The sequence below is a fragment of the Rattus rattus genome, chromosome 1 (assembly GCF_011064425.1).
Source record: "Rattus rattus isolate New Zealand chromosome 1, Rrattus_CSIRO_v1, whole genome shotgun sequence".
In the NCBI taxonomy this organism is placed as follows: Eukaryota; Metazoa; Chordata; class Mammalia; order Rodentia; family Muridae; genus Rattus; species Rattus rattus.
In genome coordinates this window covers 262,370,623-262,398,176 of record NC_046154.1, presented here as the reverse complement: position 1 = coordinate 262,398,176, position 27,554 = coordinate 262,370,623, and the positions used below count along the sequence as shown (strand labels likewise).

General features: G+C 50.2%; 1 protein-coding gene across 3 annotated transcripts in view; it reads right to left on the bottom strand.

Annotated features, from left to right (window-relative positions):
* Positions 1-17,204, bottom strand: part of Galnt6 (polypeptide N-acetylgalactosaminyltransferase 6) — a 38,436-nt gene extending 21,232 nt beyond the window's left edge. Inside the window, exons 1-4 of one of the 3 annotated variants that reach the window (XM_032885169.1) lie at positions 17,148-17,204; positions 8,648-8,880; positions 4,141-4,727; positions 2,327-2,499 (exon numbers count right to left, since the gene is read on the bottom strand). In XM_032885169.1, the coding sequence (XP_032741060.1) occupies positions 2,327-2,499; positions 4,141-4,631 (664 nt within the window). In that variant the 5' untranslated portion in view covers positions 4,632-4,727; positions 8,648-8,880; positions 17,148-17,204. Of the gene's footprint in view, positions 1-2,326; positions 2,500-4,140; positions 4,728-8,647; positions 8,881-16,367; positions 16,611-17,147 lie in introns of those variants that run through there. The other 2 variants (XM_032885171.1, XM_032885177.1) reach the window with 2 other exon arrangements.
* Between the last annotated feature and the right edge of the window lie 10,350 nt (positions 17,205-27,554).

Sequence of the window (27,554 nt, the reverse complement as noted above, 5' to 3'; positions counted from 1 at the left end):
CCACAAACCCACCATTATGAGCACTGCTGCTAGCAACCCTCTCCCCCCCCGACCCTCTTCCAGAAGTCTCATGGGCCTAGCACTCGCCAACCAGACTTGCGGTAACCTGGATGCTCGGGTTGCCAAGAGCCTGTCTTCCCTGGGAAAATGAGAGCTCTCTTGTCAAGAGGGTTCAACAGTGCTCATTCCCAGCCCCCACTTTCACCACCCCACATCTCCTGCGGCATCGTTCCTAACCCATGAACGGCCGGCCGGAGAGGTAGGAGAGCCAGAGGGCTCTGGCAGGAGCAGGAAGCATGAGCATAGGTCCCCAACGATGTCTCTCTTCTTTATAAATAGATATGTCGAGCCTGGCGTGAATGTCACTTCAACATGTGTGATGGTTCATTTAGTCAGCTTGACAGAATCTAGAATCACCAAAGAGATGGGTCTCTGGGGATGCCTGTGAAGAGTCGCCCACTGTGGGCGACACCATTCCCTGGCTTCCTGGACCCTAGAACACGAGCTAAGCATTGGCCTCCCCTGCTCTCTGCTTCTTCTTAAGGTTTACTTATTTATTATATATACAATGTTCAGCCTACACGTGTGCCTGCACACCAGAAGAGGGCACCAGATCTCACTGCAGAGCAGACATTACTTTTAACATCTGAGCCGTCTCCCAAGCCCCTGCTCTCCGTCTGCTCCTTGACTGGATGCTATGTACCCAGCTGCCTCCAGCACAGTTCCTGCCACAGTGAACCATAACCTTGAACTCAAGGTCAAATTAACCCTTTCTCTCTTGAATTGCCTTTTTTTTGGAAGGGGGGGGAGGAGTATTTTTTTTAAGACTCTTATTTTTCTCCCTGTGTATCTGGGTGTTTTGCCTGCATGTATGCCTGTGCGCCCCCACAGAGTCAGAAGAGGGCATCAGATCCCCTAGAACTAGAGTTACAGACAGTCGTGAACTGTCATGTGGGTGCTGGGAATCGAACCTGGGACCTCCGAGGGAGCAGCCAGTGCTCCTGATAGCTGAACCATCTCTCCAGCCTCTCCTCAGGGTGCTAACACAACACAGCAGCAGGAAGAGACCCTGTTTACTATGCAAAGTCCTGGGTTTGATACCAGCATCTCAACACCCCCCCACCCAGTCCCCTTCGACTGCCCCACCCCCTCATCCAACCCCACTCCCCTTCTCCCCCTCACCCACTCCCCGCCTCCTTGCCCATCCGACCGCCCCTTCCCCACCTCTTGAGTCCTTTCAATATCATTTTCTACAGATGAACCTAAACTCCAGCCACACCCAGTCTCCCCAACAAACAAGCTCCTGTCTCTAGGCTTACAATCTCCCCTCTTCCAGGAATGCTCTCCATCAAACGTTCCTTCCTCAGACACACCAGACCCCCAACCAGCACCCCACCCTGGTTACAAAGCAGGCACAGCCACACCAGGCAGACGAAGCATCTCCTGGCCGCACACCCATGATGCACTCGTCCTACACTGGGAGTAAAGACGCACACACAGAGCCCTCAGGAGATGCTGGCCTGCGGCTCTCATCACCTGCTTCGTGCCCCTCGCCTACCATAGGAAGTCAACTGTGCCAATGTGCAGGAAAGGAAAGTGAGTTGAGAGAGGCCCGGCACAGACTCGGAAATAGATTTGATTTCTCAGGGTTGGACTCTTAAGTCCGTGTCATTTCAGATTAACCAAAGGAGGGTCCTTCTCCCACGTGCTCTAAACCTTCATTAGCCTCCTCAGGGGACCTTTCTTTTTCCCTCTTACCCATATCTAGGTCAGAGCCGGGTATGGAACACTATGGAGTCGATGTGAAGGTGAAAGACGGTGAGTGATCTCCCCTAAAAACAATGAGGGCAAAAAGGGCTTCCCAGGGGAAGATCTAGAAGGGCTGGAAACCAGAAAGGCCCTCCCAGCCAGCTGCCCTCCTCTCCTCTCCCTCCCTTTCTTTCCTTATTTAGTGTATGTGCCTGTTTTTACACTCAAATCACAGCCCTCAGGTAGAGCTGGTAGCTTGTGGGTCTCGGGGTTCAAATTCAGGTCAGCAGGCTTGGCGGCAAGTAATTACTTAGTAAGCCACTTTGCTGGCCCTCTTTCACTTCTGAGTTAGGGATGCGCGTGACATCAAACAGGGATCTTGGAGACCCGTGCTGCTCTGAGTGGTGTGGAAGAGTTCTGGGCTCTAGGACTGTGGCCTGTATGCTCCATCCCCACCTTCTTCCTGCTGCCTTTACGGAAGGCACACCCACAGGCCTCACCCCTCCTCAGACCCGCCAGCCTCCTCACCCCTCCTCAGACCAGCCAGCCCCATCTCCCTCAGAGCCGCCAGCCTCACCGTCTGTGCTGGCATCATCTACTAGGATGATTTCCTTCAGCAAGATGGCAGGGCTGGTGTGCAGGACGCTGTATACTGTGCGCAGCAGAGTGGACCAGGCTTCGTTGTGGAACACAATGACCACACTGGTGGTGGGCAGTGGCGGGCAGCGCCGGAACTTCTGGTCAACACACCTGGAACGATGGAAGGATGGACACAGCTCTCTAAGTCCCGTGGGGAAGGGGCAGCGTTCCAGGAGGGGAAAGGAAAGATATCTGTCTAAAGCTCTCCAACCATCCACCCAACCCCTTACCCGGGAGCACGAGTGCGCATGCCCGCGCATGCCCAATCACCGACCTCCATTTCCTGTTGTGCTTGGGAATAGCTGCTTATACCCTGTGGCTATATCCTCTCCGTGCAGGTAACTAGCCAGCCCCCTCCAAAACCACTCCCTGTGCTAGCCCAGCTCCCTAAGGTGATCCTCAGGTACCCCTCACCCCCACCCTCCTCCTGGTTTTACACTTTGCTCTCAGGCCCGGTATTCCAAGGCTGACTCACTCTGCACTTTGGACACTGCATAGGCTGTGATCTGGTCCAGAGGTCCCAGAGGCCCGAGTCATTAAGGACAAATGTTCAGTTGAGGACAGTGACTGCAAACTCCATTCAGTGTGAGGAAAAGGGCCTTCTGATGCACACTTCCCTTCTAAGCCCGCTCCGAATCCCTGTGATCTACCCTCGGGGACCTTCCCCAATCATCACCAGCAACTACTACGTGACACCCGGCTATCCTGCCATCTAGACTCTGTAAGGACTCGGGTCTTGAATTTCAAGGACCACACAGCTCAACACCCTTTTTTGTTTTGTGGAGACGGGGGAGTGGGGAGTGTCTCCCACTGAAAACCAGTGCTCTCACATCTGCCATCCTCCTGCCTCAGCCTCCAAAGTGCTGGGATTATAGACTTGTGACATAAGATCCAGTTTCCCTGATGCCCTGATTCAGTCCTCCTTGTCAGGAGGCTGATGTGTGGACCCACCACAGAGCTTCCTACCCTGACTGCCCCTACAACAATGTCCTCCTTTGCTGACGAATTCCTAGTAGCTCAAGCTGCAACTTGTACGGTCGTATGAAATATGAGGTTCAAGCCTGAGGAACCCCAGGCTCTCAAGAGTCATGAGTTTAGTGAAGTGACTTGTTTTTTCCAACTAACTCTTTAGTTGAAAGGGACAGCACTAAGTGAGGAAGACAAAAACACCTTTCTTCAGGACAGTGAGAGTATAGCAAGGGACAAGCTAGAAGCAGGGCCAGCTCTAAGATCCAAATGTGCGTCTCCCCTTTTAAAGCCAAAAATGTAAAGAACTTCAAGTGGAATGACTCTGTGGGCCTGTGGGCCTCAGGTGAGGGAACCCGGGGATGCGGGGACCTTCCAGACCAAAACAGTAGTAGTCAAGAAATTTCCCGTCTCTCTCATCGGAGGCCCAGATGGCAGGCTCAGTGTCTTGAGGGCAGGGCTGCAGAAACCACAGCTCTGTCCCAGCACCTCTGCCAGATCCTGGTCTGCAACCCTGGCTTCCTTCTATGTCCTGTGTCCCCTCCATAACTGTGTTTCATCTCAAGGGTCCCCGTGGGCCTCTGCCAGACCCTAGTACTCCTGAACTCCAGCCCCTGGGATCAGGGCAATTGGCCAGCAAAAGAAAAGAAGGCTTAAGGAAAATCCCTGGCTATTCTCAAATCCCCTTCAGCTTTCTTCCTGACAGCTGGCCAATGACCACAGCCCTCCTGGCCACACTTCTGGGAAAGCTCTGGTCTCAGAGAGTTCTAAGAGTGCATTACTTACTCAGGAGGCCGCGTGTCTGGCCCCAGGGACCTCTGCAAGGAGATGCGGTCACTGGCAAAGGCATTAAAGCAGTGTTTCTTATAGCCTTCTTCCTTTTCCTGAGTCTCTAGATGGGTCCATTCTTTCTTCTGAAATGCCTTTCCATCTGCCCCAGGGCTGTTGGGATCCTGAGGTGGTCGTTCCCAGAAGGGTCTCAGCTCAGCGGGGGTATAGAACCCCGGAAGGCAAGAGTGGTTTGTGGAGACCGGATTCTGTTGGGGTTCCGGAGCCCTGATCTGCAGCTTGGGCATGACGTCCCTAATGTTGTTCACAGCACCGAGCATGAGGTCCAGGACGTGGTCCTTCTGTCCTGCCAGGGACTTCAGCCATGGTTTCTCCATGGCCTGCTCCCGGCTGCTTACATCCTTCTGCCGGATGAAGAGGAAGAGCATGAAGACGCTGCCCAGCATGGCTAGGCGCAGGGGCATGTGGCGCCTTCGAAAGAACCTCATCTTCCCAACTGGGACCCCAGCAGGGGTGGCTCCAAGTCTTATGCCTCACTTTGGAAATGGCTTGGTACGCCAGGGTAGCCACGTCGGGGGCTCAACCTGAGAAAAGAGGGGATATGAGAAAAATTAGCCATTGCAGAGAGGGGCAGGGAGCTAGGGACTCGGGCCCTGAGCACGGCTCAGCGAGGAACGGTGGCATCACGTTTTCGCACTCCCCTCGTCCTGGTGCCTAAATTTCTTTCTGCTGTAAATGAGAAAACTGGGTCTGGGTCTCTCTTACCCAGAGGACACTGCTTTAGGAAACACCTTGCCGCTGAAATAAAGTTCAGCTGGAACACACGGGTCAACAACATGGCCAGGAACTCCACAGACACCTACGCTTTCATCCCTAGCTTGCTTTGGACTTTGAGACAGGGTTTTGCTAATTAGCCCAGGCTGGCCTTCAGCTCCTGATCCTCAGCCTCCTGTGTACTGGGCTTATAGGCTTGTGCCACCATGGCCTGGCTCACTCGGCGTGTCAGGTAAACTGTGACCCTGGTGGCCTGGGAAGAACATCTGAAGCAGTGTTGAGGTAAATGGCCGTGAGTGATCTGTAAGCAGCTGTAGAACATGTGAGACGGCCACGCCAGGAAGCTTCTACAGCAGCAGAAGAGACGAACTGCCTCTCTGTGAACCGCGGCCAGAGCAGTGGGGTGAACGGGAAAGCCGCAGAGAGACACCATGTGCTGCCAGTTGGCAAAAGTTATGAAGTATGCCCTCGTTAAAGGTGATGTTTGTGAATATAAATATGTGAAGTCATGAAGAGGCTGAGAACGAAGCCAGTTTCTGAAGGCAAAAATGTGAGTTAGCCAGCCAATGGACTCTCCTGAATATACTCACTTACCATATATATAAATATATATACACATACACAGAGGCACAAATATATACACATATATACACACAGACAGACATATATACACACATATATACACACAGACACAGACATATATACACACATATATACACACACAGACAGGCATATATACATATATACATATACACATACATATATACACATACATAACATACATATACATATATAAACAGATACATACATACACATACATATATACATAACATATACATATATACAGGTACATGCATATACACATATACACAGATACACACATATACATATATAAGTACATACCTATGTATATACACACACAGACACAGACATATATATACACACATATATGTACACACAAACAGGCATATATACATATATACACACATATATACATATACACATACATAATGTACATATACATATATAAACATAGATACATATATACACATACATATATACATAACATATACATATATACAGGTACATACATATACACACAGATACACAGATACACACATATACATATATAAGTATATACCTATGTATATACATACACAGACATACACACATACATACACATATACATATGTATACATACATATATTCACATATATACATATACTCACATACACATATACATATACACATAAACATATAGACATACATGTATATACACACATATATAAGTACACACATGTATATATACATATAAACATGCACACATATACATATATACACATATACATATATATACACATACACACATGTGTGTATTTTGTTTTTTCAAGACAGGGTTTCTCTGTGTAGTCCTGGCTGTCGTAGAACTCTCTTTGTAGACTGGGCTGTCCTTGAACTCAGATCTGCCTGCCTCTCCCTTCAGAGGCAATTATTTATTACTTGACAGGGTCCTAGAAGTTCATAGCAATTCTCCTGCCTCAGTTCCCACAAGCTGAAATTATAAGCACACGCTCCGAATTGCAGCTTAGATTTTCTTTTTTTATTGTAGCCGTCTTAAATCTAAGATTCTACGGCAACACCTTACAGGCAGAACTAGGCAGAGGGGGTGCGTATCAGCTAGCACCCCAGTCCAAAGGGCTCAGAGGATGAGAACCCACAGAGCTTTCTATAGGAGCTAAGCTGGATAAAGATCACGAGGTGACAGGCGCTGGTGGCCACAGGCTCAGCTCCCTGTATTTAGAGGAGCACCTTCCACTAGAGTTGGTTCAGGATTGAGAGAGGAAAGAAAACACTTCCCAGAAGTTTAGCCGTCTTATCTCTGTGCACAGCTAACTTTTCCAAGTCGTTATTTTATCATTAGCCTCGTGTGACCCTTGGGTGATTAGTTTATCCCTCTAAGCCTTGATTTCCTCATCTGTAAACTGGGTGTCGCTAATAACCAACAGGTTGGCCGTGTTGAGGATTAAGTTCGTGATGTATGCAAACCCCACAGCAGAGATCCTGTTATCTACTAAGCCCTCGGGTATTTCTGCTGTTATAATCGACAAATCCCCGTGCACTTTCCCAGAAATTACCCCCAGGCACGTGTTCCTTGGCCACAGCCACGTCACCATACCTTGAGTGTTTGTCTTAAAAGTGACTCTGGGCTGTAGTAGTAACCACTACCACACCCGTCTGCACTGAAGAAAAAACAAATGCTGTTATTTAACCCCACAGTGCCCTGTCTGAGTGAAGCCTGGTGTTGGGAGGCCCTTGCCATGGAGGGCAAACACATAGTCAGTATAGACGCAATGGCTGGCAGTCTCAGTCTGGGCCGGGCAGACAGGTGGTTTCTTCCATAGCATTGTCAAAAAAATCAAATGAAAGAAAATCTCGTTTTGAGGTTGGGGAGATGCTCAGCGGTTAGGAGCACTCACTGCCCTTGCACAGGTTCTGGGTTCAAATCCCAACACAGACACAACAGCTAACAACTGTAACTCCTGTGGGCCCAGCCCTCTTCTTCTGGATGGACTCTCCTGAAGGAGGGCATGGTGAGTTGGGGAAAGCGAGCTTCCAGATTGGGCAGCAAGAGCGGAAGCATCGGAAAACCGTTACGTCCTTGGGTGGAAGGAGACTCTGTGGAAGTGGCAAATGGAGGAGAAAGCTAGAACGTCACACTGGGAAAGGCTGGCACCAGGCACCCAGGTCAGGAGGGCTTGTCAGGACAGGCGGGGCGCATTTCAAACTGTCCAAGGGAGCAGGAGGTCAGAGAGAAGCAGAGACAACCTGCAGGTGGGGCTGAAGCCCAGGGTTGCCTCTATGCCACTTGCCCTCGAGACATGAGGAATGGCACAGGATTTTCCAGGAAGAAGATGGGCACTGCTGAGCGGAGCCAGGACCTGCTCAGCACCTCCACCCTCACGTAAGTGGGGCCTGGAGATCTGACCCAGGGAGCTGCCATGTTGAAGGCAGAGGTGGAATCAATACAAGTTGCTTAGGTCTTAACGTGGGACACAGACACACAGTGGGGTATATGACACAGCCCCTTTCCCAGAAGGATGTAAAACTTCTTAGAGAACGAGAAATGGGAAGTCCTGCGGATACAACCCAGCAGTTAGCACCACTGGCTGCTCTGAGGACCCCGGTTCAATTCCCGGCACCCACATGACATGTCACAACCTCTGTGACTCCAGCTCTAGGAGATCTGATTCAGCCGAGTTCCAGCCTCACAGGCGTTAGAAAACCCAGGGAATACACGGGCACACAGGCAGGCAGAACATTTGTACACATAAAATAAAGTAAGAAAGGAAAATTAAATGGTCCAGCAGTTCCTGTCCAGGGAGCTGTGAGAAGCAAATGTTCTCTGGTACTTTGAGCCTTTTCAAATTGATGGAAAGTCAACAGACAGCACAGAAAGTTGAGAAAGGCAGGATTCCCTACAGGTTTCACAAAGGCTTCAAGGGAAGCCCCTTTCCTAAGGGCTGAGCTATGCTGGGGGCCAGCTCCAGGGGCTTAGCCTGAGTCTAGAGACCGTGCAGACTGAGCTCTAGGAGATTGATCAGGTCTCTTGGGCCACCCTACAGCCTGTACTTCATCCACCTTTCTGTCCACTTCCCATAAACGTGTGCACGATTAGAGACACAGGCTCAGTAACACTGCCATAAGTAGCCAGAGGCAGGCCAGGACTCACCTCCTCCAGGAAGGCCTCCCGGAGTCACCCGTCACTCCAGCACCCTCATCCAGACGCTGCCTGCGGTCCCTTGTAGAGGCGAGCGCCTCCGTCCTTTCGTCTCTCCCCCGGAGAGAGAGAGAGAGACCTTGGGTTAAACTGAAGTGCTCTTGAGCATCTGCTCTCTGGATCCAATCCGGCTGTCTGAAGTGTTCTCCCTGGAACCTGCAGTTCCTCAAGGTTCTAACCACATCCTGAAATGAAACGAGACACCTGTGATTAGGCTTGGCAGGAAGGGACTTGCTCTCCACAGTGTTGGCTCAGCATGCCGGCAACTGGAAGACACCCCTCAAGAAAGTTTCATAGATGCTACAGGGCTTTGAGGCTAAAGATTCCTGCTCCGTGTGGGATGCAATGCCTAGAATGGTGGTTCGCAAGGGCCAGAAGGGAGAGCCCCACCAGCCTAGGAAAAGGAATAACCTCTACGTTCAGGGCTCGGTGGGATCCACCTCCCAAGTCCTGCGCGCATGCGCACGCGCATGGCCCTACTGTTCCGGCCTGCACAGCCTGGCCTTCCGGGCCACCAGCGGGTGTGTCCAACTGCTGAGCGAGCGTCCATCCCCAGCTCTTTTTCCTCCCTTGGGCCTGTCACTCACTAGCCTGTCAGCACCAAGATGCCCCAACCCTAGTTGAAGAAGCCTCCCCAGACAGAACAAAGGGAACAGGGTGGACCCACCCTTCTAGCTGCTCCAGCGAGCAGAGCCCAGGATCTACCCAAATTCTGATTCCAACCCGGCACCGTAAAATAGCCCCAGAGTGTGGAAACCATCATGAGAAGTCTTTAAATGGCCAGAACGCGGGGGTAGGAAGGCTGGAGGGATGGCGCGGCAGCTAGGAGCACGGACTGCTCTTGCCAGAAGACATAGGCTGTGTTCTCAGCACCCACATGGTGGCTCACAACTGCTCAGAACTCAGTTCCAAGGAATCCAACACCCTCTTCTGGTCTTCAAGGGCAGCAGACATACACGCAGTGCATAGACATACACGCAGGCAAAACAGTCATACACATAAAAGTTAGGCCTAAAATAGGCCAGAATATGACAAAGACAGTTGCGGTGGTGCATATCTTTAATCCCAATATTCATGAGACAAAGCCAGGTGGATCTCTAAGACCAGGACCATCCTGGTATACGAAGTGAGTTCCAGCCCTGGGCTGTATAGTGAGGCCCTGCCTAAAAAGAAGGGAAGCCAGTCGTGCCGGGGACATAGCTCAGTGGTAGAATACTTGCTCAGCGTGGACCACCTTTAGTTCTATAAAAACAAACAACAAACCAAAACTACCCTGCATTGTTTTGTTTTGTTTTTGTTTGTTTTGTTGTTTGTTGTTAGTTTTTTTTTTTAAATTAAATTTTCTTCTCAGCTATTTCTTATGGGAAAGTCTCAGGGAAGCTCTTAGCTTTAATAACCTCAGAGGTATAAATGCTAAAGATTTAACAAGTGTCTTTGGGAAACTTAATTTTTGCTTCTTAGGTTCTAGATTTTGAATAACAAGATTTCAATATTACTTCATCCTATAGAAGATGACAAGTATCTTCTAAAGTGGATAACTTTAAAAGCCCCACGGTAGTTTCACGCTTATAACGACATCAGAAGTTGAAGGCACACGAAGTACTTAAGCTCCACATCAGTGAAAGGCCTTGTGGGACGTCGTCTCTGAGGTCACATCATCCTCGGCGGAGGAATATGAAAAACTGATGATACGAAATTCTCGAGAACCAAAATAAAGTTGACGGATTCCCTTTATCTGCCTCTCTTGGGCGTTCTTTTCTCGGTTCTGGGGAGCTAACCCAAGGCTTTGTCCTACATGCTAGGCAAGGGCTTTTCACCAGGAAGCCACACCTCTCAGTCTGGCCTCCTGTCTCTGCTTGTTCCTCACACTCATCACAGCCTGCCTGTGTCAACGCGTCTCTCTCTTCGCTGCCAGGGACCTGGACTCCTGGCCTCCAAAGGCCAGGCCATATCACCGGTTCTATCACTGGCTTGGTCTGAAGCACTGGTTTTATGAAGCCGGTGACTGAGCCTCTTATCAGTGGAACAGGCTAGGGGGGTTGAACATTCAACGCTGGTTTTGTAACGAGGCTGGGTGCACTTCCTGCAAGGATTTGGGTTAGGTGGCATTCGGCTGTTACTCTGAGCTTGCAGCCCGGCTGCTATCTGGGTATGCAGTAGCCTGTTTTATGGGTGTGGCTTTGGTTGGATGACCTCACTGGTGACACACAGCTAGAAGCTCCCAGAAGCAGCTCCTGTCTTCAGCTCTCAGATCATTGTTACGTCCCTGAGACTCTTACCTCCCCCATGGAGGTATATAGAGGGACTGGGTTCTTCTGAGCCCCCACTCCCACTCCGAACCCCCTCCCTGCCATCCATCCCTTTCTCTCCAATCCCACTCAGGGATCAAATGCTTAAAGATGTTGAAACTGGGAAGAAACAAGTGAGGTCCCAGCTCGAGTGAAAGGCAGGGTCAGCCACCCCGCTGGACACACCCTTGCTGGCCAGGTGGCCTCTTTGTAAGTTTCTTCCTGTTTATCAAGCGAACTGCACACCCCAGGGAGAGACGTGGCCTCCGGGAAGGGAGCTGCCACCAAGGCATCCATAAAGGATATTTGCTCAAGATAATTGGCTCAATTACAGATCTCTCCAATAGCTATGGGTGGAGGCCCTTGGACCAAGAGCATAGGTGTACCAAGGTAGACATCCTGGTGGAGAAGGAACAGGTTGGTTACAAGATCCTGGAGGGGAAGGGTACTGCGAGACTGTCTCTCTAAATGTCTGCACCCCCTCCTCTTCTTCCTCCCTCTCTTCTTCCTCTTCCTCCTCCTTCTTCAATGACACTCTCTCATCATCGGGTCCAGCAGCCTGACCTCTCCTGTAGTCATAGTACCAAAAGACCACCGGATCGTCTCCAAAGCTCCCCGCCCATGGGATGCCTGTGTGACCGACCACAGGATGGTGGGAGGTTCCCACTCCCTGACCGATGACTTACACTTTCATGGACCAGCTCACAGTAACGGGGCTTATTCTCCAGAAGAATGAGATAAAAGTGGCCAGCCAGTCAAAATGCCCTCACCAGCAGCACACCCAGGATCCCAGGGTTGTCTTAAGTTTACCGTAAAAAGTTGAACTGCAGTTATCCAAACGTTTTCTACTGAAAACCCAACAGAATTTCCTCGCTCCTGTGTAACTGGATCCGCGTTTGGCATGCAAAGGTGTTTCTTCCTTCTTTGTTGTCTAACCTGAAGCAAAAGTCACTACAGATCAAAATGACAGCAGCTAGATTGGAGGTCTGTCTGCAGGGACCCTGCTCTGTCAGGTACCTGTACTTCTGTTTATGCCCAGGAGTCCAGGGAGGGCCTCTGTAAGCTCCCAGGGCTTAAAGGAAGATACAAAGGGAAGCTGAAGAGAGCTCTGTCATCCATTGGCAGGTGGGGAGCAGGGAAGAGGCAAGCCAGGGCTCACAGGATAGATAGTCCTAATAGCTAGGGCTATCTCCAGAGGTTGGGGAGCTGAGTTGGACACCCAGGATGGCTTGGAACTTCCCCCTCCATAGCCCTCAGGCCTACACACTGCCAGCCAAGCCTACTGACCTAGGCACTTTTCCATAGCCTCCAGCAGCCATGGAATCCACCAAGCACCCCTAACTCCCGGTCCACTCCAACATCTGTTATGTTCAGTTCCTTCTCAGTATCAAGGTTATTAAGCCCAGTCTCACGCCCTGCTGATTATGCCTTGCCTCCTGGGTTAGTGGTGCCGTGTGTGTGTGTGTGTGTGTGTGTGTGTGTGTGTGTGTGTGTATCTATGTATCTCTGTGTGTGTGTGTCTGTGTGTGTGTGGTGTCTATGTATCTCTGTGTGTGTGTGTGTATCTGTATGTGTGGTGTCTGGTGTCTGTGTGTCTATGTATCTGTGTGTGTGCGTCTGTGTGTGTCTATGTATGTGTATGTGTGGTGTATGTGTGTCTATGTATCTGTGTGTGTGCATCTGTGTGTGTCTATGTATGTGTATGTGTGGTGTATGTGTGTCTATGTATCTGTATGTGTGTTTATGTGTGTGTTATCTGTCTTTGTGTGTGTCTGTGTGTCTATGTATCTCTGTGCGTGTCTATGTATGTGTGTATCTGTGTGTGGTGTCTCTGTGTGTGTGTCTGTGTATGTGTATGTGTGTATCTCTGTGTGTCTATGTGTATGCATATCTGTATGTGGTGTCTGTGTGTCTATGTATCTGTGTGTGTGTGTCTGTGTATGTATCTGTGTGTCTATGTATCTGTGTATGTCTATATGTATATACCTGTGTCTGTGTGTCCCTGTGTTCCACATGCCTTTCTTCTCCACCCAAAACTGTCATCAGGGGGGCTGGAGAGATGGCTCAGCGGTTAGGAGCACTGATTGTTCTTCCAGAGGTCCTGAGTTCAATTCCCAGCAATCACAACCATCTGTCATGGGATCCGATGCCCTCTTCTGGTGTGTCTGAAGACAGCATTAAAAAATAAAACAAAGTCCTCATAGCAGGACATGGTAGCCCACACCTGTTCCTCAACTCTTGGAACATATAGATGGAGGATTTGGAGTTCAAGGTCAGGGGCTGGAGAGGTAGCTCAGTGCTTTAGAGCACCTGCTGCTCTTGCAGATTCCGTCCCATGAATCCAATGCCCTCTCCTGACCTCCGTGGGCACCAGGCATACATGAACACAGGCAAGAAGAGCATTCACATACATAAGAGAAAATAAATGGATCTAAAAAAATTAGACAGTTCAAGGCCACCTTCAGTTACATGGAGAATTTAAGCAACCCTAAGCTTAAGAAAACCCTGTCTCTAAAAACCAAAAAAAGATGGGTTTCTGCACTAAGGTGTGTCGCTGTCCCCAGGGGTGGGTGTGCAGCTTTCTTCCAATAGCTGGTCACTCCCCATGCTTTCTCCTGTGGGATTTTCCCACTAGGTTCATGGAGAACAAGCCCAGACACAGAGATCCTGTTTTCCCTTCTTTTTCCACCCTAAGTCCTGTTTCCCAAGCTTCTGCATCCAGAATACTTGTTCTGACTGTTTGGCCAGCCTCCCACCCCAAGGTATATATTTCTCTGCACAGAGGTGTGTGGGCAGTGTGTGTGGGCAGTGTGTGTGTGTGTGTGGTATGTATGTGTGGGAGGTAGTATGTATGTGTGTGGGGTAGTGTATGTGTGTGGTATATATGTGGGGTAGTGTGTGTGTGTGGGTAGTGTGTGTGTTATGTATGTGTGGGAGATAGTATGTGTGTGGGTAGTATGTATGTGTGTGGTATGTATGTATAGGAAGTAATATATATGTGTGGGTAGTATGTGTGTGTAGTATGTGTATGTGTAGTATGTGTGTGTGGGTATGTACTGTGGGTAGAATGTGTGTGGGGGAGGTAGTATGTGTGTGTGGGTAGTGTGTGTGCTTAATCTGTGTGTGTATAGTATGTATGTGTAAGTAGTGTGTGTGTATGGTATAGATGTGTGTGTGTATAGTATGTTTGTGTGTAGTATGGATGTATAGGTAGTATATATGTGTGCATGTGTAGTATGTATGTGTGTGTGGGTAGTATGTATGTGGATAGTATGTATCTGTGTGGGGTGCAGTGTATGATGGTGTGCATATATGTGTGGTGTGTGTGGTATGCACGTGTATATGTGGTGTATGTAGTATACATGTATATGTGGTGTGTGCATGCGTGTACACGTGTGTGTGAGTATGGGTAGTGTGTGCATGCATTTGTGGTGTGTCTGTGTGTGTGTGTGTGTAGTGTACATGTGTGTATGTGTGGTCTGTGAATATGTGTTTGCACATGTGTGTGTATGAGTGTGGGGTGTTCATGTGTGGAGTGTTTGTGTGCACGTGTGGTGTGTGTGTACTCACCTCCTATCTGTCCTTTGTTTGCCTTCAGATGCAGAGCTTAGTTAGGCTGAGGATGGAGTTTCCTCTTCATCTCTCCCTAGGACTCAGGACCAGCCTGGGCTGGGTACTGGAGAATAACCTGATGCCACAGAGCTCTCAGGTGGCAGCGGAATCCTTCTCAAAGCCCATTTCTCCCTGGGTTGAACCCGTTCTTGTTTACCACACAGGCCTTTTCCCAGCACAATTACAGCATTGAGATACACAAGAGACAGGCACTGCCCTGCACACGACCTCTTGCTGATTCAAATCCTCACACGTCCCGTCCACTGGGAACGGACACTTTGGGCCTTTCCAGAAGAAAGGCCGAGGCTATCTGATGAGTCAAGTTCACCTAAGCTCTGGCGCAGCCATTACTGGTTCCTCTGGTACGAAACACGGGGTACTTAGCCTCGCTTCCACAGCTGGAGGTGTTGGGATATGTCCATCAGACCCCGGGGGATGTTTAGGGCAATACTATCTTCCATTTGGTTTTTCAAGAAAAGCATTGGCTACACAGACTCAGACTATGGTGGCTGCACCACATGTCACCCAGGGTCACCTTAGATGCCTGGGCTAAAGCAATCCTGCCTCACGCTCTGGAGCAGTCAGGCTGTATTGACTCCTTCAGTCCCAGCACTTGGGGGAAGGAAGCAGGAGGATCTCTGTGAGCAGGAACTCAGCCTAGTCTGCAGAGTAAGTTCGAGGCTAGCCTGGTCTACAGAGTGAGTTCTAGGCCAGCCAGGGCTATGTCGAGAGACACTGTTTCAAAACACAGAAATGGAATGAAACAAACAAACAAACAAAAGCCTTACCCAAGTTATATTTTCTGTTTTGTTTGGTCTTGGCTTTGGCTTTGAGACAGAGTCTCATATAGCCCAGGCTGGCCTCAAACTCGCCAGATAGCCAAGAATGACCTTGAACTTTGGGTCCTCCTGCTTCCATTTCCCAATTGCTGGCGGGACAGGCACGTGCCACCACTGTGCCCACCACCACCCAGAGCCTTATGCACACTAGGCAAACACTGCCAACTGAGTTACACACCCAACTCCCAGAACTGGAGCTCAGGGAGGCTCTACCATGTGCCCACAGCTAGGCAAGACCGGAGGCTGAACTCACACGCAGGCTCGACGGTCCAAAGCCACGACACGTCTTACGTTCAGTTGGTCCCTAAAGCTCCTTGCACCTCCTCATTTGCTCCCCGCCCAGGAGTGGTTACGTGATGTGGCCAGAGGTTCTGCAGTTACATTAGTGGCAGGGCTGAGTCAGCCACCTGCAGCCTTCATTATACAACACAGCCTTCCCTAGGAACAGCTCTCGGCTGAGGACCGGGCCCCTCCCAAGTCCGACTTCTGCTCTCTGCAGTGCAAACAGGACTCGGCCTATGGTTAAATCTCGTGTCCGGGTTTCTCCCACTTGAACCTGGATGAAGACAGTTCTGATCCCAGAGGGCACCTGGCACCCACGGGGCCTCCCTTTCGATGGGCTCTCCTGTGTGCTGCAGGCAGTGCCAGCTGTGGGCAGTAATTAATTACTCAGCAGCTAGTCTCCTTCACGGTTTCACTGTGGGTCCCAGTATCCCCACCTCTGGGTTCCTTAAAGCACATGGCGTGGGCGAGGACACGGAGCTGGGATACGCCTGTGGTGATGCAGGCTGCCCTTGGACAGTTTGAAGGGCATTTCAAAACCTTGATCTAGTCATCGTATGAATTTGCCTATCTCATCCTTCTTAGCTTTTCTCTGACGAAGCAGCCGTCCTGTCAGGAGGAGGGCAGGGCCTATGTAATACACACACACACCTGTGGTGAAGCGAACGTAGCCCTGGAGGCTCTTTGGCGTGTCTGTTTTAACCTCAGCCATTGCAGGGATGAGCTCAGAGTGCAGCCCTTCAGCTCTCCCTGGGACCACTGTGGAAATTACTGCTCAAAACGGGGTTCCTTTGAGCTTTGAGGCAAGCTAACAGCAGTGACCACACAAGCAGGCGAGCCCTCTCTGCAGTGGTCTGGAGTCTCTGGCTCTTGGGCGAGTAGCAGGAGGATTCTCCTTTCTGTCATCACGAGGGGGTAGAATCAGGAAGTTGGTGACAGTCACAGTCACGCACTCTACACAATACCACAGAACTCCGTTCCCCACTCCTCCAAAGCGCCAAGCATCTAAGGGGAGATCAATCAGGCAAGGGCTCTGAGCGCCCCCCCTCCCCCCAACGAGGCTTCTCCTAATTTGTCCCTTCTGCCCCGGGGTGATATGGCAGGAAGGAGTCCCAATGCTTGAGTACACGAGGTGGTCCAATCTGGGGAGGCACACAGTAGGCGCCAGGGCGAGCGCGAGGGGAAGAGGGAGTTCGGAGCTTTCCGTACGTCCCTCAACTTCTCAACCGCAAGGGTGAAGGGGTCCCACCGAGGGAGGCGCTAGATGTCACCGCGCGGGGGCAGAGCGAAGGCGTGGGGGATGAGTCTGGCTCGGCCCCTTCATCGCACTGCTGGGGACCGGGTGAGGGGGACCACGGGAAGGGAGTCCCGGAGGAGCACTCGGTTGCCAGGTCCGAGGGCTCCACGGGGTCGCGCCCCGCTGCTGCTTACCTACCGCGCCGAGGCAGAGCCGCCGCCGCCGCCTCCGCCGCCACCGCTGCCGCGGCCGAGCTGCTCGTGGGTTTCCCGACGGGGCGGCCGGGAGGGCGGGTCCGGGGCGGGTCCTGTGGAGGACGACGCCCCGCCCCGCTCCGGCAGGTGCTGCGAGTCCGCTGTCGTCCCGGCTGCGCGGCCACTCTCATTGGGCGTAGGGTCCCAGGTCAGACCGCAACACCCTACAGCTCCACCCCAGGCCACCGGCACCCCAGGCTACCGCCATCCCATCCCAGGCCATCGCCACCCCAGGCCACCGGCACCGCAGGGAGAGAGCAGCGAGTCACGATGTGCAGCGCGCTGGCTCGGCGGCCGAGGGGCTGTGGAGCCCAGAGCCCGAGGCCAGCAGCGCCGGACGTGCTGGCAGCGAACCCCGAGGCTCCGTTCCAGGCGTCTGAGGTTGTGAACAGATAACTTCCCCTCCCATCCACCTGCCTTAGCAAGTGCCGGGTCTCACTCAGCCAAAACCCCAACCTCAGTACCGAATTCCTGTTACCCGAGGGTAGGGTCGGTGGTAGGCAGCTGACAAGCGCTGCAGAGCGCATCTCACGAATGCGGTCAGGAGGCGCAGAACACCTTCGAGGTGGTTAGAAATGCAGATTCTGAGACAGGCAGCTTGGCAGACTACTAAAACCCAAGCTGCGGAAGGATGAGGCAGGGAGATCCTGAGTTCTAGGCCAACCTGAGCTACCTAGGAGATCACGTCTCAATAAATAAACAAACAAATAAAATTACTCAAACCCTTTTCTTTTCTTTCTTTTTTTTTTTTTTCTTTCTTTCTTTTTTCGGAGCTGGGGACCGAACCCAGGGCCTTGCGGTTGCTAGGCAACTCAAACCCTTTTCTGATTCTGAATCGTCCTGCCCCCAGGACAGCGGCTGCTCATGGGTTCTGAGCCTACCATCCTGATGCAATTTTCTGAGTCCTTGTCCTAGTCCAAGAGTTGAATGAATAACTCCGAATACCTGGTGATTTGGAAACGTTCTTTCTGCGTGTTTTTTAAAGAAGGGTTTATTTATATGTACGTGGCCCTCTAAGGTATACCAGAAGGTATAAAATCCCTCAGAGCTGACATTAGAGGCAGACGTCCAGTTTTATAGGTGATGGGATCCGAACCCCAGTCTATAGAGCAATGAGCAGCAAGTGCTCTCCACCGATAAAACCATCTCTCCAGCCCTCATGAGGTTTTTTGAGAGTCTCAAGTTCAAGTGGACAAAGCTAGTCTTGAACTCCCTACATAGTATAGTTGAGTTTTGACTTTTTTTTTTTCTATTTTATTAGATTCTTACACTTCTACCTACCAACTTTTATTCCAAAAACCCAACGGTAGGTTGGAGAGAAATAAGGTTAGAGGAGAAGGGGGTTTAGGCTGCTCCCTGATGATTGGGGATGTCGGGTTCCTTGGGGCAAGTTATATATCACATAACATATTGGTTTTTTTGTTTTGTTTTTAAAGAAACCAAAATTCTCCCTACAGTTGAGGATGACCTTGCGCTCCTGAACCTCTGGCCTCTACCTCTGCAGTTAAGATTACAGAAGTGATGTACCAACTTTTCAGCTGCTTTTTCCCCCCTGGTAGACAATGGTGCCTATGTCCCCAGCATTTGGGAAGCTAACGCAGGAGGACCTGGAGTTGCAGACAACACAGTGAAGGCAGCTTGAGCTGAATACTGATACTCTGCCTCAAAAAAACGGGGGAAAAACGAAACGCCGGTGACCTTTCTGTTTCGGTTGATGTTAAAATGGTTTTGCAGTTTTGAGTCTCTAAGACTCAGAGGACAGGATCCTGCACAGCACCCTCTGAGCTCTCAGGGGGGACCAGAGGCATTCTGGGAAGGCTAGTCCATCACAGAGGGGAACTCACCTAGCTCACTCACTTAGGTGAAGGGCGGGTGACACTTTACCAGGAGTAGAAAGGGAGGCGTTCCACATTCTTGGCATAATAACAAACCCCCTCTAGTGGCTCAGGAGCTCCCCCAACCCCTTCACCCTGGACTGAGGGTTCAAACCTCTACAGAGCTTGTCCCAGTCATCCTTGTGGCCCCTCTGCAGACTTTTGGGGTTCATTTGTCTTCCACAGCTCACCCCCTTGGGATCACCGACACCTCCTGCTGCTGTGGATAATGTGATGCTGTCTTCACTTCTCTTTCCTCGGTGTGAGACGTAGTGGCTACGTTTGACCTTTGCCCCCAGCTTCCTCTCACTTAGCTCTCTGACCTTCAGCAACTGTGATCTTAGTCAGGTCCCAACTTGACCTGGGGGACCTCGGACTGCCCCAGGGTAGGCTCACGACCTCTGACCCTGCCTTGGAGCTTGAAAGAGACTCTGCTTTTTCACGGAGGAGTGCCAGCCAGTGTGTATGCACCTCAAACCCTGAAGCTATTTTTAATGAGCTTAATTTAGGAGTAAGAAATCGGCTAGTATTTATTAATTGTGGGAAACAAAGGGTTCATTCTGACGCTTCATACATGTATATAATATACTTTTCAATGTTTTATTTTTATGATTTGTGTGTGTGTGTGTGTGTGTGTGTGTGTGTTGTGTATGTAGGTCAGAGGTCAACTTTCAGGAGTCAGCTCTCTTCTCCCACCATGTGAGTCCTGGGACTCAAACTCAGGTCTTAGGTTTGAACTCACTGAGATATGTTTCCAACCCTAATTATATCTATCTATCTGTCTGTCTGTCTGTCTGTCTGTCTGAGACAGAGTCTCTCTACAGTAACCCTAGCTGTTTAGGAATTCATTATGTAGACCAGGCTGGATTCAAACTCAAGAGACCCACCTGCCTCTACCTCTCTAGTGTGGGGATTAAAGGTGTGAGCCACCCCCCTTCCTCCATTTTTGCTTTTTGAGAAAGGGTCTCCTGTAGCTAGCCAAGCTGGTCTCAAGCTTGGGACGGTCCTCATTCAATCTCAAGTGCTGGGATTAGACAAAAGAACCACCACCATGCCTGACTATGATTTTAAGTTGTGACTTAAGTACTCATAATGACTAGCTGCCTAATTTGGAGGTGCATGCTGTAGACTTAACCCTAACATACCATGTTCGCTCCTAGCAGGGGTTGGTTAGGGCTCCCTGCCTCACTGCATGGGAAGGTTCTGAGGCACCACAGAGCAGGAGGGGCCAACCTGACCTCCGCTGCGCTCTCCATAACTGAACATGGTGGCGCATACCTTCAATCCGAGCGGCTGAGAGGAGACAGGAGGATGAGGGTTCAAAGCCACTGTTGACTAAATAACAAGTTTGAGACCACCGCGGGCTGCAGTGAGACCCTAACTCAAAAAGGGGGCAAGGGCATCAATGTGTTTCAGTGGGTGAAAGCGCTTGTGCAACCCCACTCTGGTTCCTGAGTTTAGTCCCCAGAACTTACATGGTAAGAGAATCGACTCCCAAAAGTTGTCCTGGATCTCCACACAAGCACCCACACTCACGCTCACCCACAGTACTAACAAAGGAAAGAAGAGAGTATGATTTCCGTTAAATGACAAGTTTATATACGAGTGAGGTAAGGGGAAAATCGGGCACTAAGACAAGATGCCTCCCAGACCTGCAGTCCGGCTCCTGAAGTCATCCACGCATGCTCACAACCATCTCTCCGGTCCCTAGGCACTTCTGAGGGGCCAACTCCGATTCTCCCAGCTGCAAGGACTTGAGCTAGAAGTCTTTCGTAGAAGTCTTGTAAATTTCATTGTCTTCCCGCATAGGCTGCTGTCTGATGCTCTATCATTTAGGTTCTGTTTTGGAGTGCTATGCACTTCCCGTCTCACGGCAGCATTTTTGCAAGGGGCTTCCCCACCATCACGCAGGAAGTTCAGTGAGGGGCAGATCTGTTGAAGCAGAGAGACAAGGCAGCTTTGTGAGCCGGTGACGTCAGTTCTGCCCCTTATCTCTCCCTTCCTCCTACTTTCAGGCCCCAGAGAGAGATAGCAACTTCTGAGCGGGGCAGACACAGGGGAGGGAAGGCCTGCCCTTCACAGAGACGGGGGCTGGCCTCTCATCCGGAAATGCTTGTGGGGGGCCTGGAGAGGTGCCTCCATGGGGAAAAACACAAACCTAGTAAGCTCAGTTTGATCCCCGGATGCCACACTGGCATAAGCCAGAAATCCCAGAAGAGATTAGAAGGTGAGGACCGGAGTTGGGGATTTAGCTCAGTGGTAGAGCGCTTGCCTAGCAAGCGCAAGGCCCTGGGTTCGGTGCCCAGCTCCGAAAAAAAAAAAAGGTGAGGACGGAGGGGACTGATGGCTCCGCAATAAAGGGCACCGACTGTTCTTCCAGAGGAAAGGAGTTCAAATCCCAGCAACCCCATGGTGGCTCAAAGTAAATTTGAGGCCAGCCTCGTACAAAACTTGTCTCAAAGCACCAGAAACAAGCCAAACGAACCCAAAAATCTGAAACCAATGCTGTGTACTATAATCCTAGCCTCCCAGAGTTGGAAGCAAGAGAGAAGATCACAAGTCCTCCACTATATTCCAGGCCAGAGTCAGGTACATGAGACCTTATCTCAAAACCAAACCAGAACCCAACTCGAAAAACAACAACCAAAAACCAAAACAAAAGTAAGTTTTTAAAAACCAGCAATGCCTTTCGTCCCTGGTAAATAATAAACAACACTACCTTCCAATCCTATGATCTCATTGGTGGCTTTTTCCTTCCTTCCTTCCTTCCTTCCTTCCTTCCTTCCTTCCTTCCTTCCTTCCTTTAAGATTGTTTCCATTATTGTTGTTGGTGTTTTGAGATGGGAGTTTTTTATTTTTATTTATTTTTAATTTTTTATTGGTTATTTTATGTATTTACATTTCAAATGTTATCCCCTTTCTCCCCCTCCCATCCCCCTCTCCTCTCCCTCCTTCTATGAAGATGCTCCCACTCCCACCCACCCACTCCCACCTCAACGCCCTGGCGTTCCCCTACACTGGGGAAACAAGCCTTCACAGGACCAAGGGCTTCTCCTCCTATTGATGCCAGACAAGGCTGTCCTCTGCTATACATGCGGCTGGAGCCAAGGTTCCCTCCATGTGTACTCTTCGGAAAATAGGAATTTATATCTGCAGCTCAGGCCGACCTGGAACTGTTGACGGAGATTGGGAGCTTAGCGTTCCAGTGCTACAGCGAGCAGAAACGTTAGTCAGAAGCAGAACTACAGAAGCCAAAAAGCAAGGTTAGAACATTTAGAGGCTTTCCCAGAGCTATGGACGTTGGTGGATTAGGCCTTTGTTTTAGTTTTGGCAAGTGGTGCTGTCTACGTGCTGAGTTTTACCCCCTGGATGATCCTCACGTGATGACATCACGGTGTCGATTGTGCTAAGGTCTGGGATCCTCCCGCCTCAAACAGTGGGATTACAGGTGGGCACGGGTGTACCTGGCCTCTTGTTGAAGTCTGCATGGCCTCTGTGTGAATGTAACGGTAATCCCCCTGGGGACCAACAGGGGGGACCCCATAACGGTAAATTTTTTTTTTTTTTTTAAAGATTTATTTATTTATTATATATAAGTACACTGTAGCTGTCTTCAGATACACCAGAAGAGGGCATCAGATCTCTTTACAGATGGTTGTGAGCCACCATGTGGTTGGCTGGGAATTGAACTCAGGACCTCTGGAAGAGCAGTCGGGTGCTCTTAACCGCTGAGCCATCTCTCCAGCCCCACGGTAAATTTTTTAAAAGAATCTGCTAACCCACGCTAGTGCCATCACCGTAGGGCCACATGGCATCTGCAGGGTGTTTTCATCTCAATCAGCAAAGCGTCTGGACCACTAAGCTCCCAAGCTCCTTTCCTTGCTGCCTCCTCCAGCTACTCTCTGAGCCTGGCCAGCCGCCCTCTTGCAACTCTCTTGCTATGGCCTCTGCTCACATCCCCAGCATCTGTCTCCCATGGTGATAGTCATAACTCCCAGTAACCCGTTAAAATCAAAACTCAATAAGCTTGTAATTTATCAGTCAGATTTATATCAGTACATTCTCATTCCGTCCTCACAATAAACTCACAACCAACTGATAATGATGTAAACTGACCACTTAGAAAAGACAAATTGCGGGGTTGGGGATTTAGCTCAGTGGTAGAGCGCTTGCCTAGCAAGCACAAGGCCCTGGGTTCGGGTCCCCAGCTCAAAAAAAAAAAAAAAAGAAAGAAAGAAAGAAAAAAAAAAGAAAAGACAAATTGTCCTATAGAAATCATCCCTTGTGAAATATTCATAGCTACCTGCGGCCCTTTAAGACCACCCAGATCTGGGTGGTCTTTCTCTCCCTCTTGGTTCTTCTCCTTCTTTCTTCTCTCTCCTCCCTTCAAAACTCTGTGCCCGCCTTACTTATTCACTGCCCAATCACAGGCCTTGCCTTATCTTGTGCCAGCCCTCACCTACATAAAGACAACAATCTACATGTGAAGTCTAGGTACACAGGTACAAAGACAGGCGAGCCTTTGCTCTTTTCTCGACACTCCCCTCCCCCCACCGCAGTCATTCAGGCTGGGGAGCCTGGTGGTTATGAAGGAATCACGCCTGGGGAGAGGTCAGGGCTACAGCGTAACAAACAAGATATTTGTCTTCAGTGGACGATTTAAAAATGTGTGTTTGTGTATGTGAGAGGCAAGGTTTTACTCATCGAGGGTTGACCTAGAATTCACCATTTAGACAAAGATGTCTCTGAACTTCCGATTCTCCTGCCGTTTGCTTCCAGGTGCTGAGATTACAGGCACACGCTGCCATGCCTGGCAGAGAAATTATATTTTAACTCAGTATGTTAAAAACATGAGCGGGCAGTGTGGGCGCACGCCTTTAACCCCCCAGCACTTGGGAGGCAGAGGCAGGCAGATCTCTGTGAGTTTGAGGAGTTCCAAGACAGCCAGGGCTGTTACACAGAGAAACTCTGTGTTGAAAATAGAAACAAAAGACAAAACCAACCAACCAAACAAACAAAAACCGACAGCAATTTGGGGGAGGGACCGAACCTCACACTGGGATAAGATCGGCTTTCTCCAGAATGGGCGTGGGTGGAGAGCTTTTTTGCGGTAAAAATTTAAAAAAAAAAAAAAAAAAAAAAAATTAAAAAAATGGCAGAACCGGTTCCCGCACGTACCCTGGTGGTGGCGCTCTCGCTACTTCCGGCTCCAGCGGGCCATTGGAATTAGCGCTAATTTATCTCGGAGACTCCATACTGACCCCAGTACTTTCCAACCCGCTGCCCGAAAGCTGTTCTAACGCGGCACCCCGTCAGGCCGCCCACCCTCACTCACAGCTCTCTTGGCTGGTTTCCACCGCAAGAATACACATCTCAATTCTGTGGTGGGCCGGTGCATCCTGCCACCACACAGTCTCTTGAACTCAATTAAGTCATCACATGAAAGAGCATGCCGCACAATATCCTCTGATCCAGTTGATAAGAAATACTTTGCCTATCTAGACAATACAAAATCCTGTACACACCCATCCCTTAAGGACAGTCCTAACAACCTGTGTCTGTGCGCAGAGAAGAATCCTAACATCTGCCGCCATGTTGTCTCAGCTGCTTTCTCTCGCTCCTGCCTCCTCTGCCTCTCTAAAACTTTTCTCCCGCCCATCCTTCCTTCTCATCCAATGGCAGGCCTCGTTCTATCCTGTACCTGCCTTTGCCTGTATAAGGACATCAACTTATGGAGCTGTGTAAAAGAAACTTGTTTAAAACCAAGGATTTGGGGTTGGGGATTTGGCTCAGTGGTAGAGCACTTGCCTAGCAAGCGCAAGGCCCTGGGTTCGGTCCCCAGCTCCGAAAAAAAAAAGAATAGAAAAAAAAAACAAAAAACCAAAAACAAGGATTTGCTGAACCCTTTTTGGTGAAGCCATGTGAATGTTCCCTCTTAGTAGTAGGTGCTATAGTCTGGCCATTCGGTGTACACAGGCATTCAGAGCTGGGGCCCCTGCAGCATAAAGAGGTACCTTCGAGCACCTGGGATATCTTGGTCTCTTTAATCACCACATGGGAAAAAGGACAGGCACGTATAAATTATTTAGTGTGTTCACCATTGTTAAGTGAGTCTCAGACTGTAGCCCAGGCTGTCCAGGTAGCGTGGAACGCACTGTTGTCTGTTGGGGTAGCCTGGAACTCATGACCGCCTTCCTAACTCGACCTTCAAGGATTACAAATTGGAGCCGTCACACCTGGCGTCCAGTTAGTTTCTCTGACCTCAGCAGAGATGAATGAAACCCTTTGTATCTTCCCCCACTGGAAGAGGACAGACAACATGAGCTGTCAGTCATGGGTGTCCTGCCGAGAGACTGACACAATGAAGAATGAGGTCAGACTTCGAAGAGATACTGGCTTCCTTTAAGAATTATCAAGACTTGAAACGCCCCTAGGGTTTATCTGTCAAAGGGGTTTACCGGACCGTTCCAGGCTAGTGGAACACCTGAGGGGCGGTTTGAGCATGAACAGAGAAGGGATCCAGCTGCAGGGAGGAGCTGGGGTAGGTAGGAGCTACCAGAACTCTGAAGGGTTCTGTCCTGCTTTGACCTGGCCTGTCCCTACCCTGATGAACCCCCAGGCGCTAAGGTAGAAGATTGCAGACCAGAGCAGGTAACTCCTTGGCATCTGCTTTGGTAATTAGTTACTACGGTTAACCTGGTGATCCCACTGTCCTTGTCATGATGGGCCTTAGAGATTTCCTTTGGGTTCTTGGAAAAGCTTTCACTTCTCAAAAGAACAGACACAGTAAGGCACATTGAGGGTTTAGCTCAGGGGCAGAGCTTCTGCGGGCTATAATACAGGAGGCCCTGGTACAATGCCCTGCATCACAGAAGTGAAAGGAAAGCCTTTCAGAAACTCCCTGAGGGCAAAGCCCACAGGGTGAGCAGGGAGGCGGAACACGGAGAGCAGGTCAGGACCGTGTCCTGCCAAGCTGCAAGCTGGAGCTTACCTTGTTCATAAGATCCACCCTCCTTGGCATCTGCTACGTGAGGTCACACAGTCAGCTGTGACAGTCAAAACCAACGAGGAGAAATGGGGCATATTGGCCACAAATGAACTGTCTCTGCTCTCAGGGCTGCAAGATCATGCTCTGCGGCTATTAAAATTAGGATTTTCTGAGGAAATACGGAGACAAAGTTTAGAGCAGAGACTGAAGGAATGACCATTCGGAGCCTGCCCCACCTGGGGATCCAGCCCACATACATACAGCCACCAAACCCAGACACTATGGCTGATGCCAAGTGCATGCTGACAGGAGCCTGATACAGCTGTCTCCTGAGAAGCTCTGCCAGAGCCTGACAAATACAGAGGCGAATGCTCGCAGCCAACCATTGGACTGAGAACAGGATTCCCATTGGAGGAGTTAGAGAAAGGATTGAAGGAGCTGAAGGGTTTGCAACCCCATAAGAACAACAATACCAACCAACCAGAGCTCCCAGGGACTAAACCACTACTACCTAAAGACTATATACATGGACAGACCCATGGCTCCAGCTGCATATGTAGCAGAGGATGGCCTTGTTGGGCACCAATGGGAGGAGAAGCCCTTGGTCCTGCCAAGGCTGGACCCCCCCAGTATAGGGGAATGTCAGGGTGGGGGGGGGGGAAGGGGGATAGTTGGGGAGGGGGAATCCTCATAGAAAAAGGGGGAGAGGGGATGGGATAGGGGGTTTATGGATGGGAAACCAGGAAAGGGGATAACATTTGAAATGTAAATAAAAAATATTCAATAAAAAAAGGAAGAAAAAATAAATGGAAAAAAAATGGGATTTTCTGCAGAACCTGGACAGAAGTTGTGGGAATAACATGGTGTGCTGGCTGATCTCGGCTGTCAGCAGGACATGCCTGAGAGGAAGGACTCTCGACTGAGGCGCTGCCTCCCTCAGACCCATGGGCTCGTCTGGGGTGCATTTTCTTGATTGCTAATGGCTCAGGGAAGGCCCAGCCTCCTTTTAGCAGTACCGCCCCAGGGTGGTTGGGTCTGTCTATGTGAGAGAGGTATCTGGGCAAGCCAGTGAGCACTGTTCTGCCTTCTGTTGCTATAATAAAATACCGTAGCCAACAGTGATTATGGAAGAGTTTATTTGGACTCACGGTTCTAGAGAGATATGAATTCTCCTTGACAGGGAGGTGAAGCAGAAGGCACAGGCACTGTCAGCAGGAGCAGGAAGCTGAGCACTTGCGTCCTCAAACCCAAGCCCAGTCAGAGAGCAACCTGGATGTGGGCCGAGGCTACGGGAGCTGGAAGCCTTGTCCCTGGTTCCTCCAGCAAGGCTACACCACGGAGACCTCCCTAACAGCCCCCAACTGGGAATCATGTCTACAAACACTAGCACCTATGGGGACATTTCCTACTCAAGCCACCACCAAGTGCCCTCCCTCCCCCTTGAACTCCTGCTTCGGTGGCTCTCAATGATGGATTGTCACGTGG